Below are 14,640 nucleotides of genomic sequence, written 5' to 3'. Positions count from 1 at the left end.
TTTCAGCATTGAATTTTAGAGATTTTTATGTGCAGAACTTGTCCTTCTGTCATGCTCTTCCTTAGCATGGCCTTCAGAAACATTACTTGCATTAGTGTCTCTTCTTAAAGAACAGGTTGACCTGACATCACATTCCATGAGGGATCCAAAACCCACATAAATTAATGTCTTGCTAATAATTTGAAAAAGCTTTATATCATGTTGTCAAAGGGAAAAGAGGTTTTCTTACAGGTACACTGTTGCAGAATATATCAGAGAATAAATTCAGTCTGTAAAAGCTCTTTTATGTTCACCCCCCACCCTTACATGCCCACTATGTTCTACATTAAGATCCTTCTGTCATATTGTTTAATGGACTTCCAATGAAGACAACAGGAACACTCTATTCAGAGTATAAATGTCCATTTGGAGCTAGGGCAGACTAGCAGTCGGAGGCAGCATGTCTTATGCTGTTTTGCCACAGAGGCCAACCCTAAATTCTGGTAGCTTGAAGGAGATGGTTTTCTCAGTGTTCTATAGGTAAAGATGTTAAATCCTCCACCTGTAAATCTATAAGAAAGTTCAGCACCTTCACAGTCAAATAACATCTCTATTATTGCTAAGACATGTTCTGCCTCTGTATAATTAAGAGGATGAGGTTATCGGTGTGGTAAATGAGAGAGGAAAGTTGAACCACTTTGTTTCAAACTCTTCCCTGTATATCTCCTGATGGTCTTATACAGTGAATAGCAGCTTGATGGACAAAAGAATAAGACTTGAACCTTTTTTGCATCCAAAAGTCTTATTGTATCAGGTGTTGCAGCTTTGGTTTGAATCTGTACCAGAAGGGGGCAACCACCGAGAGCATCTACAAACGCTGTCAGGAGCTCTGAACTGCAGCTTTTGAAAAGCCAGGCACCAAAACAGGTTACTCACCGTGGACAAATCCAAAGTCAGAATCAGAAGTCAAATATAAATAAAGCCTTATGTTATGGGGTGTTTATGTTTAGGGTTCCTATGCTGTAGTTCAAAGCAGAGCTTTGGGGGAACCAATGAAATCTGACGCAGAGCTAATATTCACGTAAAATGTCTGACTGCTCGTAGTAATGTTTTTTTGTGAAAGCAGAAATAAATACAGGAGTTATATGTACCCCCTGAGGCAGAAATAAAAGATTTGGAACACAGTTCATGTTTGATTTGTATCTGTGTCTTGCAGGATAACTGTGTGTTGGCTCCCAATGTTAACCAGAGAAATGGTGACCAAGATATCTTTGGAGATGCTTGTGACAACTGCCGCAATGTCCTCAATAATGACCAGAGGGACACAGATGGTGATGGGAAAGGAGATGCTTGTGATGATGACATGGATGGAGACGGTTGGTAATTCTTTACTTCCAGCTTCTCTGACATTCTTGAAATTTGCTCAGAACATGTTATACGTTAGGAGACTTCCTGACACCAGCTGCTAACACATTGTTTTTCTTCATGAAACCTGTGTACAGAATCCTTTTCCTTTAGATTAATTTCTATCTTTTAGCCTCCACTGGAAGCACTGAACAAGCTTTATAAACCAAGCCATGTTTCATATATAAGTTAAGGTCATTGATCATTCAGTAGTGCCTTAAAGATGCAGTCATATCTCAGCCTCCAGCTGCTGACTGTCCTAGATGCCCAAGAACTAGATAGTGTATTACTTTCACTGCTGCAGGAGGCTTGAAAGAAGTAAAAAAAATCGCAGCCCTTCAAATGTAATAACAAAGGTGAAACATTTCATCCTATAAGCTGTGATACAGGGAATAGGATAGAATGGATTGTGTATAATTAATGATGTGTGTGTGATGGGCTTAAAAGCATTTTTTTAGCAAGGTGATTCTAACTTTTATTAAATTAATGGATGCATACATAAGAAGGATTTGCTGTACACGTTTGTAATGTCATTGCCAGATAAAGTAGTTGCTGAAAAGGAATAATGTCTTTACTGTTCTGATGTTTATATTGTCCAATAGCAAATGCAGCATTTGTTTTAACTAACGTCCAGTCTACTCTTTGGTAGGTATTAAGAACCTTTTGGATAATTGTCAGAGGATCCCCAACCAGGACCAAGAGGACCAGGATAATGATGGTGTTGGTGATGCCTGTGACAGCTGCCCTACAGTCAGCAACCCAAACCAGGTTAGCAGGCAGAAATCAGAAAATATGTTCATTTAGGGAGAAGGACTGCTGAGGCCCAAGAACGTACAAGAGAATGAGGCAGCCCGTGCAGCCTCAGCATTTATCTTTTAACAGTAGGTATTCAGGAAGGTTTTATGGAGCCTCAAACTCCCCTGACATGGGAAAGTGGAGCCATCAGGTGTATTCTCATTAATTTGCAATGTCGTTAGCACTTCTGCCCTCCCATTATCTTCTGCTGTCATGCTCTGAAATGTATGCATGCTTCAGTGCCATAGAGCCCAATGCCAGACTCCACACAGTGGTGTGATTTAGTTACACTTGACATTTCTTTAATTAGGACAAAATCCTGGTGTCCTGATTTAGCAAAACTTTGTCACCTACTCCCAGGTGAGAAGTCAGTGAGACTTTTCATACATTTTGAGTACTGATTAAGCCTCTTGTGGCTAGCAGAAAAGTGATGGAAGCTTTAGAGAAACACGTTAGATTTTTAAAGCTGCTTAAGGAATCAACCCTGGTTAGAAATGACGGATGCTTATTTCCAGTAGGAGTAGAGGAATCTTGCTTGAACTGCTTATATTGCTTTAAGTGCTCCAATCAAGTTTAATCCTGTTTATTAATCATCTGTTCTTTTTTATTTTTCTTCAATAAAACTGACCTTTCGGTTAAGTGGATGATGCAAACAAGGAAATATGTTTTCTAGAACAGATATTTTTCCATGCTTTTATTTTAATTGTATTTGATTTGGTTGTGTTTTAGTTTAATGCTGTCATTTTAATAGATGCTCTCAGCAGCTGATACTGGAACTTTCTCTGTTTCCTTTTGCAGTCAGATGTTGACAATGACTTGGTTGGAGATTCATGTGATACCAATCAGGACGGGTATGCTATGTTGTGGCTTTTAACAGCAGCTGGGAAGTGGAGGAGGCTAGTCTTGAGCTGAAGCATGCTAATGGTTCCTTGAGACCTGTAATCCCTGAGACTAGACTCGATTGAATGCCAGTACCTCCTCAAAGAGATATTATTTAAAAAGCAATATTATAATTGTGTTTGTTCAGTTCCCTGTTGCAGTATAGTTACACAGTCCTTCACCTTTAGCCAGTGCTCAGACAGACTTCCTGTGAGGTACAGGAAGTGTACCTCACATGTCACATGTGGAAGTGACATTCAGCGCAGTTCTGTGGCTGTAAAACTCAGAGCACTGCTGAGCCGTGTAGACAGGCGTAATGTCTTTTTTCTTTTATTTTTCATTCCTTTTTTCTGTCTTTCTTTTCTTTAGCAGAAATTTCACAGTTAAGGGCTGTATGTTTTTCTATAAGAACCTAGTGTTTCAGAAGCAGAATTTTATTATCAACGGTAAAACACTTGCAGAAAACCCCTTGGCTTTAGCACAGCATGAGTGCTTAGGCTTCTTTATGGCTTATACATGCCCTGAGCATTCAGGGCAGCACCGTTGCAAGGCAAACTGCTGAGTCTGGCTGGAAGCAACTTGTGCATTAAGAGCTTGGGGGTGGCAAGCCCTCCCTTGTGCTCCTCACTTGAAGCAAGAGGAAAGGGAAGTGATAAACCCTGTGCTGGCACGGCATTTCACCAGCCACAGATGGCTGCAAGGTCTCACCCCAGGGATGTTGATGGGTGTTGCTGTGTGGGGTGCTAACTGCAGGAAGCCCGCTTCCCTGCCTTTGCAGGGAGTATTCTCAGTCTTGGGCCGGTAGTTGCCAAGATCCCCAGCTGGGAGCTGTTTTAAGTAGAGGTGGCCTTGGTTTTTTTCTTGTTTTAAAAGAGGACATGTTTCCTTTTTTCACCCTCAAAGGTAATTAGTGTGTGTGAAGCAGCTCCTGGTAGAAATGCTGTAGCTTTACCTGAGGTTAACCTTGCAACAGATACATATGCATGATCCTTGTTGCATTTTATGTCCAGAACGTGTAGACATTAGTTACTCTGACCTAAAATTAAAGTGTTGAGCAAGGAAAGATAGGTGGGAATAGGAAGGCATAAGCAGCACAACTGCCTTAATGTGGCTGCATGTCACTTCTGCTCAGCCTGTGCTAGGCAAAAAGCTGCTGAGGGGAAACATCCATGCTTATCTGCAGAAACCATTTTGTTTATGTTGTGTGTACAAAATACATCTGACTTCAGGGCATTTATTTAGCACAGATAACTTCCCAAACCCTTTTCTACAATCTGTGTCCCCTTTCCTGGTGACTTTTCAATATAACCAGCTGATATAGAACATGGGCTGGAGGGGTACTTGGGAGCTACAGACTTTCTCCTCCCTTTCCTACTTTGCTGCTCCCTGGCAGGACCCTAATGTAACAAAACGTGCTATGCAGGAGGGTGAAAGTGTGGTGCCTGTTTCAAAACAAGCCTGATTTCAGGTGCTTGTGCAGAGTGTCCCATAAATTTTCATTCACACTCACATTTGCACATTCATGAACACCAAGACATTTGTGGATAATTTGTGACAAGGGACACCAGCTGTTGAGCTGGAGCTCTTGCTGTCTCCTGAGTGCCTTTCGATTGGTGACACTGGCAGTTGTTGGATGTGCCTTACACATGCTTTGCGAGTGGAAGTCATTTGAGATCTTGGATTCTGTTATCTTTTCCCACTCCTTTTTCTTTTCCTTATCTGAGTGTTTTCATAGCTCCAGGCTCAGTCTTCATCTTCCTGACACCTTATCATGCAGTCTGTTTGCTCTGTGTCTCCTCACTACCACCTCAGTGACACCAGGTGATGGTGGCCCACTGGTCTGTGTCCAGCTCCAGGGGTGCCTCCCAGTGCACTTCCCACTTAGATATCCAAAATGTCCCCCATGCAGAGGCAGGAGCTGATGCAGATGTGCCATTTCTTTTTTGTCTCTGTGCTTGCAGTGACGGTGATGGGCACCAGGACAGCACAGACAACTGCCCCACCGTCATTAACAGCTCCCAGCTGGACACAGATAAGGACGGCTTGGGTGATGAGTGCGATGAGGATGATGATAATGATGGCATTCCTGACCTCTTGCCCCCAGGCCCTGACAACTGCAGGCTGGTCCCCAACCCAGGGCAGGAAGATGATAATGGTAAGATGGGCCTTCAGGAGCCATATTGGTGCTTGGGCATTACATCCTTCCCCGGGTGTTACACATGTGCATCAGGATCTGATGCAGTCACCACATGTGCATATACATCCCAGGAAGGACACCAGCACACAGGAGCATTTTGGCCAGGACAGAGGTCCTCAGATCACCTCCCTGAGCACTGCGACCGTCAAGGCCGAAACTCCACCTGCCTCTTGGACACCCTGATTCCAGTGGCTTGGCCAGATGTGGCTACTTGCTGTGGCTACTTGCTGCACCATAAATCTACTTTCACTTCTGCACGCAGGTGATGGAGTTGGGGATATCTGTGAGTCTGATTTTGACCAGGATGCAGTGATTGATCGGATTGATGTTTGCCCTGAGAATGCAGAGATCACCTTGACAGACTTCAGGGCCTATCAGACAGTGGTGCTGGACCCAGAGGGGGATGCACAGATTGATCCCAACTGGGTAGTTCTGAACCAGGTAAAAATATATCTGGTCTTTCTTGCCTGTCAGAGAAAGATCACTTGAAAACCGCAGTAAAACTGTCTGTAATTGCTGAACCTCTGGCAAACAAGTGAAAAGTGAAAGCTGTTGGTTGCTTGACTATTTTATAGGAGTTAAAATGAAGGAATTTTCTTGTAGTGTGTGATGGGTTGAAGCTTGACGCTCCTAATTACATAAAGTAATTACAGGCTGGCCAGCTTGTTGTGGGTGGATGTAACTGCTGCCACAAAGGCCAACACAAGACTTTTGTGTCACCCTATTTAAATGTTATTGTAGCAAACAGTTTCATGAACTCTTTGTGTAATTTTGAAGCCTGAGTTGCTGTATAGTGGAGCATTTACTTCTAGACGAGTCCGATAACTGCTTTTATACACTAGTGAATTTTAGCCTTCAGGAGGCTAATGTGTTCTGAGTCACAAGGAATGGACAATTTATTCGCATTGTGAAAGTCTCTGGCAAGTCAGCCGAGTATATACGTTTTCCTTAACCTAGTCCCGGCAGTCAGTTTAGTCCTAAATTCCATAATCAAACTGTAGGAGCTAAGACTAGGAAAAGCTCTCTTGCCTTCCCCTGCCCTCTTTCCTGCCTGCTGTCTTTCCTGCCTGCCCTCCCTGAGTCCCATATCCAGTTCTGGACAAGTTCAGTGATTTCCAGAAGATTATTAGGGAAAAGAAAGTACCAGAGTACCTGTGTGGCCATTCTGCAATGGAAGAAGATAAATCCTTTCTGATTTGGGTCACACAAGCAGCTGAAACATTAATATTTTATTATAGTTCTCATTTTAATTTAGATCTGCATGTGCTACAGACATGCTGTGAGCAAATGGAGACAGACGAAGGGGGTAGTAGAAGGAGGCCAGAAGAGTCTGCCAGGCTTAGCAAACCCAGCTCATCACAGACACTAACTCTGAATTTGCTCTTACAGGGAATGGAAATTGTGCAGACTATGAACAGTGACCCTGGCCTTGCTGTTGGTATGTAGCCTTTTCCGAGATTCAGGTTTTACAGCAGAAAACTTATAGCATGCGAACGCATTTTCTGCAGACTTGTTTTTAACCTTTATGTATTCTCAGGTTACACAGCTTTTAACGGTGTTGACTTTGAGGGCACTTTTCATGTGAACACAGTGACAGATGATGACTACGCTGGCTTTATTTTTGGTTATCAAGACAGCTCTAGCTTTTATGTGGTAATGTGGAAACAGACTGAACAGACGTACTGGCAAGCAACTCCCTTCAGAGCTGTTGCAGAGCCTGGCATTCAGCTAAAGGTACTGGTCTTGACTCCTGTCTGGGGACATGGTGGTCATCACAGCGTACCTGTGCCGTCCTGCCATGTGTGGCCATACCAACCTGCCATATGGCTGTCGTGGGCTAAGCTGTCATGCTGTGCATTGGCCAAGCCATCGCACTGCGTGTTGGCTGTGCTACCCAACTGCTTTCTCTCCTTGCAACAGGTGTGACAACTGCTAAGTCAGGCAGCTGCCACATTGCCGTCTTAGTAGCACCATATTTTTAAGGAATTTCATCTCCAGTTTTGCCCCTGCTTATCAGGTGGAGCTTTCAGTCTCTGCTCTCATTGCACTCTGACTGTAATTCTTGAAATTGTCTCCTCCTTGGTCCATCGCTTTTTCCATGCAAGCAGTAGCTGTGGTTATGCAAGAGGAGTTAGGGGCTTGTGAGCAGCAGGGAGGGTGAATGCTTCTGCAGACCTCGTGCCTGCTACAAAAACTTAGACGTCCTGAAAGTGACATTTCTCTGTGGCCAACACTGAAAAATTGTATTTCTGCAGGCTGTGAAATCCAAGACAGGCCCTGGCGAGCACCTCCGCAACTCCCTCTGGCACACGGGAGACACCATTGATCAGGTCAGGCTGCTGTGGAAGGACCCCCGAAACGTAGGGTGGAAAGACAAAGTCTCCTACCGCTGGTTCTTGCAGCACAGACCCCAGATAGGTTATATCAGGTAAGAGCGGAAAGGGTAGATAAGGTGAGTACAGATACATGTCTGCCTGAACTGCTTTTTGTCAACACTCAATCCAGATGATAATCTGAGAATTCAAAACATGTCTGGGCTTTGCAATGAAGAAGCCTTATAACAGGTTAAACTTTTGAAATTCAGACTGCAGTTCTTTTCCTGGGAAAAGACAATTCCAAGCTAAGCCTGTTCATTACTGAAATTTTCTACCCTCTGGCTGTTATAACTGTGCCGTACCCTACCTCATAAACCCTTTTCTAGCTTTAATACCTTGTTTTCAAGCTACTTACTTGCTAGTGATGTTAAAAAGTCCATTTCAAAATTTCTTAATTTTGATGTTTTTAGAATATTTTTGTTGTAATTCTGGGAGTTCACTTACATATTTTGGTATAACAGAATGAATAGTTGTCCACTTAAAGACTGCGATCCTAACTAAGATCAGTAATTATTTTGACATGACAGATTTGAGATTACATAGCATATATTCATAAAGTTTTTAAAGCTATGTAATGCATGTCGTCTATTCTTATTTTGTTATTTGGGGGAAAAAAAAAGAAGTTATTAAAAAGATTTCACCATTCAGGTGGAAACCTTTCACTCTGCAACATCCAGATCAGCGGGAATTATACTTGTAGATCAAGTTTGATGTTAAAATGCAAAAAATAAACTTCTCTGGCATCATCAGCACATTTTGCAACCTTGTAATAAAAAATAAATAAAAGTTCATTTTTCTTCAAAAAATCACTACCCTGCAGCTGGATGCAGTAACTTGATGGTGTAACTGTTCCACTTTTCTGAGGTAGAGCATCATCTTCAGTGGCAGTTGGAGTGAGCATATTTGACTTAATGCGAAAATGGATTAAGAACACTTACACTACCAATTACTGCGTCCCAGCCACAGGGCAGTAGTCAATAGATTTTGGGTGGCAACTTTTCTTCAGACCATGCTGTTTGCAAAGCTGCTTCATGAGCAAACATCTGCCTGTGGTTGCAGTCTCTCTAGCCAGATGTGCCCTGCAACTGGGAAAGGTAGCAAAGTCAGTGTCACAAAATCCTTCTAAAACTGAAGGCAGACAGGCCTAAGATGAACCTCTGCCAGCTCTCTGTCCACATCTCACTGTGGTCTGTTCAGGCCAGATGCCACAGACCATAATGTTTTCTGAGGCTTCAAGGAAGCCTAGGAAAAAGTCACTTGAGCCAGCCGCTCCCATGGAAATTTGAAAGACAACAAGTTCTATTCAATGTACATATACATTTGGGCTGCCTCAGCAAATCAGAAAATAAACTCCGGAAAATAACAGGAATTGATGTGTTTTTCTTATTTTATGGAAAGACACAGGAATTTCCCTTCACCACTCACTGTTTTCTCACACATCACACCAGCAGTGTCCTCATCCAAAAAAAGGGTCCTCCAGGCTCATTGTCCTCTAAGTCGTTTACCCATACCCCAGAGGCTGAGGATTCCGTGTTAGACAGTGCTGCAACAGCTCAGCCACTCCAGCGTGGTCCCTCTCAAGACCTCGCTACAGACCACATGCTGGGGAGCTGGCAGGGTGCAGCTTTTCCCAGAGCTATTTGGGAATTTGCCAGTGGGTTTTCTAACAAGAAGATGCCAGATCATCAAAACTGTTCCTGGAATTAATCATATTCACATTCTTAAAGAAATCTTGCAGTTTAGTTTAGGATTCCAAATGGTTTGTTTGAAACTTTGCCTATATTAAAAAAAAAAAAAAAGTTTAGCTTCAAACTCTGTGAGACAATATCAATCTGGCCTTCTTCAATCTAATCTCGTGCTCCCTTTCTCCTGTAACTACTGACTGGAAATTTGGTTATCAAGAGTTAAAGCTCTCAGCCCGACTGACTACAAAGAAAACCTTTCCAAAGCTTTTGTAGGATGTGTAAAAACCTAACAACCACCAAAACACCCCTCCTGCCCAGTTCTTGCCAGCATGCAGCATTGTTCCGGTGCCCAGTCTGCACAGGAGCTCTTAACTGCTTTTTCTCCCCTGGGCTAGATGGGAGGATAGCATGCCCAAGGCTGGAGTGACTGTGGATAACAAAATTACTTTTATGAATCTTGCAGTACTGGAAAAGACCTAACAGAGGTTCTGTTTGCTTTCATTAAGGGCAAGATTTTATGAAGGCTCTGACCTAGTGGCAGACTCTGGTGTAACTATAGACACCACAATGCGTGGCGGACGGCTTGGAGTTTTCTGCTTCTCTCAGGAAAACATTATTTGGTCCAACCTGAAATATCGGTGCAATGGTAATGTTGCTCTCATGTCATTTTAGTTAACAATTTGCTAACAATTAGCAAGTGCCCATGAAGAATCAGTAGTGTAGCTGTTGGATTAAGCCATTTTGCATCATTTCCTTTGCTTTTCATTTACAAGTTATTCACAGCTGTGAAATGCCTCCCCAGACACCAGCAGGACACTTCAGCCCAGCCAGATGGGAACTAACACCTCACAAATGCTCCTCCCACAGCAGTCACTCTGTGCAGAGATCAATAGCTGTCATCAGAGAATTAGAAATGTTACTTAAAACCAACCAACCTCGAGTTGTACATGCACAATATACTTAGAACATCACATACATAGGATGCCTTGAGCTCTGAACATAAGGTGAAATAAATCTGGAGGGCCAGTGGGATCAGGCACCAGTGTCACTTGTTGTACTTGCTGGTTGCTCCTGTCTGTGGGAAGACAAGATCATAAGATGCCCTTCCTGTCATGGAAGAATCCTCACACTCTGTGGGAGCATACTCGTTCACTCATCTTGAGTTAAGAGACTTGCAGCTTGGCCCTCATCTCCCACCTTTTGGAATAACTCAGACCTTGACTACTCACACACAAGCTGATCGTGTCATGGTATTTCTGCTTTGACAGCAGTTTAGCTAGCTTGAAGTGGGATTGGAGGGGCTTTCCCACCTCCTGTCAGCATCATCCTCTTCCTGACAAAGGCAGCCTTTGTAAAAGAAGTTACTAGTCAAGTTGGAATTCTTGACTGCTTTCTGTGGATCCAAGAAGCCCAGCCCAGGTCTTCAGCGGACACAACACTGCATGGCCTGACTGGCTCTAGGGCTTGTTCTGATGGTGGGCCCTGGTTCTTGGGTACTCGGTACATCGAGGCTGGTGCTTGCAGGTCATGGGGAACTCCTGGACAGTGGTGCTTACAATTTAAAATTACTTGGTAATTCTCAAACATTAGGTAATTTCCCAGAAAGCACGTTTCAAAGCTGGCACTGAAGTCACAGATACTTTTCCTGGTACTGAGCAGGCAGTGGCTTTGTTGCTGCAAGTCAACAAAACACATTTGAAGTCTCTGGAGTCCCCATCAAGTCTGAACACTTCACACAAGTTCCTGTATTTGCAGGAAAAAAAAAAGAATTTTCAGGACTCAAAAAAAGGAAGTGATCAATAAAAAGCAAAGGACCTACCCCTTTTTTTTTTATATATAATGTGTGTATTTATATAGTTACATCTTTTTATGAGTTTAGATTCACCTGTCCTGCATCAGAGTAGAAATACAGTAGAGCTGTACATCAGTAGAAATGCAGTTGAGCTTCATTGCTGCAGCTCTGTCTTTGGCTGCAGCTTTAGCTCCATGGTGAGCTCTGTGACTCTTCAGATAAAACATTCTGGGATCTGGCAAAGGCACATTGCAAACTCAGTGCTTCAAACAGAACTGCAGTTAAGATCTTGACTCATCTCCAGCTCTTTTCACCAATTCTGAACTTTTTCTACTGGTTGCTATTGTTCCTTGCGTTACTGTTTCTGTCCCTTTTTGTGGTGTGAAAGACCATAACAGGGAAGTTGGATTAGGATACATGAGAAAGAGAGATGCTGATGCTACAAATGTGTCTGGGGTGCAGAGCAAGACAACCGCTTTTTCCACCTTTCTGGTTAGTGTTTATTATCAAAAAAATATAAGAGTGGAAGCCACAAAGTTTTTGGGTGGAAATGCAATTTGAATACTGGCAGTACTCCATTATGGGCTGGCACTGCAGCATTCACTGTCTTGTTAGCCTCTCTGTGATTTTCAGTGGTGTACAGCTAAAACTGAAAATAATCCCTCTTCATTCTTACCGAGTAAACAAAAGAGGAGGTATGTTACCTGAAAAAAAAAAAGTGTAGGTGGGTAATTAAATAATTTAAGTGCTTCTTGATTTTGTCAGAAGAGACTAAACTTTTGTATATTTTTCAGACACCATCCCAGAGGACTTTCAAGAATTTCAAGCGCAGCAATTTGGAGTTGGGGATATTTAACAAGCAAAGGCAAACTAACATTGCTATTGCAAACAATAAAGCAATATATTTTAAATTCTTATATGATTGTTGTTGCAAGGGTGCACTTCGCAGCTTGCTCTTAATGATGTGACTATGACAGACTTTTTTTGTATAAAAGTGAAAATAAAAAGGAGACAAAATATACTGGGGCTTCACTTGTTTTCAGATTTGCCCTAAAATCTAGAAAGCACCATATAATGGAATGACACACGCTTAAAACATTCTCGGGGAAAGTTTGAATCTATTGCCCTTTTGGATCTGTGTTAAACACAGTGGGGAAGAAAGTGCAGTTTTGTCTATCTGGAATGTCAGAAAAAACAGGTTGCATCTAGGGCATCTAGGTATTAAGTAGTTGGGAGCTGTCTGGCCGCTTAGTATTTTTCCAGCCATGATAAGAAAATTTTTTATCTCCTTCAGAGCAGTTTAACTCCTTTGGAGAGTCAGTGACCTTTGGCAGACCTCCTCAAGGAACTGTGTTAGAACTCCCTGCCCTTCCACTCCCAGAAATCTATGAGCAACACTTTCACATCCTGTAAAAGAAGAAGAGCTCAGTGCAGGGCATTGTAGTCACATCTTACAAGCTGCATGTGACTAAAACCAAAAAAGACATATGGATGTAAATGCAGAATCACCTGTAGAGAAGAAATAATCCTAAACTTTCACACACAAAGCCAGGTTTTGACCTGCTGTTTCCACACAGAGCTAAGCTCTCTCAGCCAGTACAGCAAAATGAGACATTTAAGTTAAAAGCAAAAAAAAAAAAAAAAAAGGCTGAATTAAGCACTAGTAACCATTAGGAAAGGCCTGGAACAAAAAAAGCCCAAGCAATTGTATCACCACTATGCATTCTGTAATTCAAAGTACAGAAAGGTGATGGATACCATATACGTTTCTACTACATCCTTTTTCAAAATGGAGCTAGGAAAGGAAGGGAGAACAAGCTCCAAGGACAGGTGAAGAGAAGGATATTGCAGCCTGTAAGATAATTGCTTTAAAAAGAACAACAGGAAATAGAATTTCAGCCTCAGAGGAGGAGGGAGGAAATACATAGAGGAGGCAGAAATTCTGTCTTAACTGGTTTGGGTGCAATCGGGGCAGGAGGCAGCTACTTGTACTGCACTCATGCATACCATGGGTGCACTACAGGCAGGGTACAGGCCTGCAGCGCGTACGTTTTGCACAAGTGGTCTCCTCACAGTGTTTGCAGCAGGCCTGGCCCACCCACCCGGTACTGCCTGCAGCACTTGTTGGTCAGAGCACAACAGTGCACATCAGCTCCATCAGAAAACATGGCCACATTCAGCTACAGAAGGCCTGCCAGCCTCCAAACCTTAGCCCACTTGTCCTGCCTGCTGCAGTGGCTGGGAGAGAGCACCTTGGCTGTTTGCCACACCAGTTTGCCACCTTCAAGCTTGCCCACTTCCAGGCTCTCTTCCAGTCTACACTATAGACATTGGCACTGGGAGATGACATTCTGGCTCTTGTACTGTCAAAGGTATTTATATGAAGCTGTGAGTGTCCAACCTCCCCCAACAGAAAACATACCGGCTTGTTCAACCGGCAGCCGCAGAAACCAGCCACAGCTCAGAACTTTTCTTTTGTTTCAGAAGGCGCTGTTGGACCTCACAATGGGATGCTGGAGTTCATTCTGTCTGTTGTGTTGACTCACTTCAGGAACAGATAAGTCTGGCTTTGCAGACAAAGATTTGCCCCAGGGCCAAAGTCCAGGCTTGGGAAACCTCCTGTCCCTCATGTTTCCATCAGACTGTACAGTCCCTGTGTATAAGTGTTCAGACAAGCTCCTCTAGCATCACCACCTCTTTCTGGACTCTTGTGCAACATAGACATGGCTCAATGTGTGGCCTCTGGCAAGTAAATAGGCTGCAATCCCACATCTTTAAAGCCAAGCCTGTAGTTCTCTCTCGCCCCCACCACCTACGCAGGGCTGCACTCAGCCCGGGCAGCAGCTGCAACTAATTTGGAGTTCAGAGTCCTGAGCCTCCTGCAGGAGGGTCTAACATCTCACTGAAGGTTAACTCTTTCCTGTGGGCTAAAAACACCACAACAAACATTTCAAATGCTTCCACTCCCTGAAACAGGATATTTCAGGTGGAAGGGACATACAATGATCATCTAGCCCCACTGCCTGACCACTTCAGAGCTGACCAAAAGCCAAAGCATGTTATTGAGGGCCTCCTAAACGCTGCAAATGCCTCCTAAACACTGACAGACTTGCAGCATTGACCACCTCTCTAGGAAGCCTGTTCCAAGGTTTGACCACCCTCTCAGTAAAGAAATGCTTCCCTGCATCCAGTCTAAACCTTCCCTGCTGCAGCTTTGAGACATTCCCATTCATCACAGGATACCACAGAGAAGAGACAGGCACCTCCCTCTCCATTTCCCCTTCTCAGGAAGCTGTAGAGAGCAATGAGGTCACATCTTGCCGCCTCCTCTCCAGACTAGACAAACCCAGAGTCCTCAGCTGCTCCTTATAAGACAGGCCTTCCACCAGCTTTGTTGCCCTTCTCTAGATTCCTTCAAGGACCTTTACATCAAACTGTGGGCCCCCGAAGTGCATACAGAACTCAGGGTGAGGCTGCACTACTGCTGAATACAGCAGGATAATCCCCTCTCCTGTCTGTCTGGCTGTGCTGTAT

At 43.4% G+C, this 14,640-nt stretch overlaps 1 protein-coding gene across 1 annotated transcript in view; it reads left to right on the top strand.

Annotated features, from left to right (window-relative positions):
• The window catches only part of THBS4 (thrombospondin 4), a 37,149-nt gene extending 25,018 nt beyond the window's left edge, over nucleotides 1–12,131 (top strand). Inside the window, exons 13-22 of the mRNA XM_054054662.1 lie at nucleotides 1,196–1,355; nucleotides 2,033–2,151; nucleotides 2,977–3,029; nucleotides 5,019–5,212; nucleotides 5,517–5,695; nucleotides 6,644–6,692; nucleotides 6,792–6,988; nucleotides 7,510–7,682; nucleotides 9,821–9,960; nucleotides 11,901–12,131. Of these exons, the coding sequence (XP_053910637.1) occupies nucleotides 1,196–1,355; nucleotides 2,033–2,151; nucleotides 2,977–3,029; nucleotides 5,019–5,212; nucleotides 5,517–5,695; nucleotides 6,644–6,692; nucleotides 6,792–6,988; nucleotides 7,510–7,682; nucleotides 9,821–9,960; nucleotides 11,901–11,962 (1,326 nt within the window). The 3' untranslated portion in view covers nucleotides 11,963–12,131. The remainder of the gene's footprint in view (nucleotides 1–1,195; nucleotides 1,356–2,032; nucleotides 2,152–2,976; nucleotides 3,030–5,018; nucleotides 5,213–5,516; nucleotides 5,696–6,643; nucleotides 6,693–6,791; nucleotides 6,989–7,509; nucleotides 7,683–9,820; nucleotides 9,961–11,900) is intronic.
• Nucleotides 12,132–14,640: the final 2,509 nt, after the last annotated feature.

The sequence above is a fragment of the Cuculus canorus genome, chromosome Z (genome assembly GCF_017976375.1).
Source record: "Cuculus canorus isolate bCucCan1 chromosome Z, bCucCan1.pri, whole genome shotgun sequence".
In the NCBI taxonomy this organism is placed as follows: Eukaryota; Metazoa; Chordata; class Aves; order Cuculiformes; family Cuculidae; genus Cuculus; species Cuculus canorus.
The sequence above is the reverse complement of the archived record's forward strand: the minus strand, read 5'-3'. Positions and strand labels throughout refer to the sequence as shown.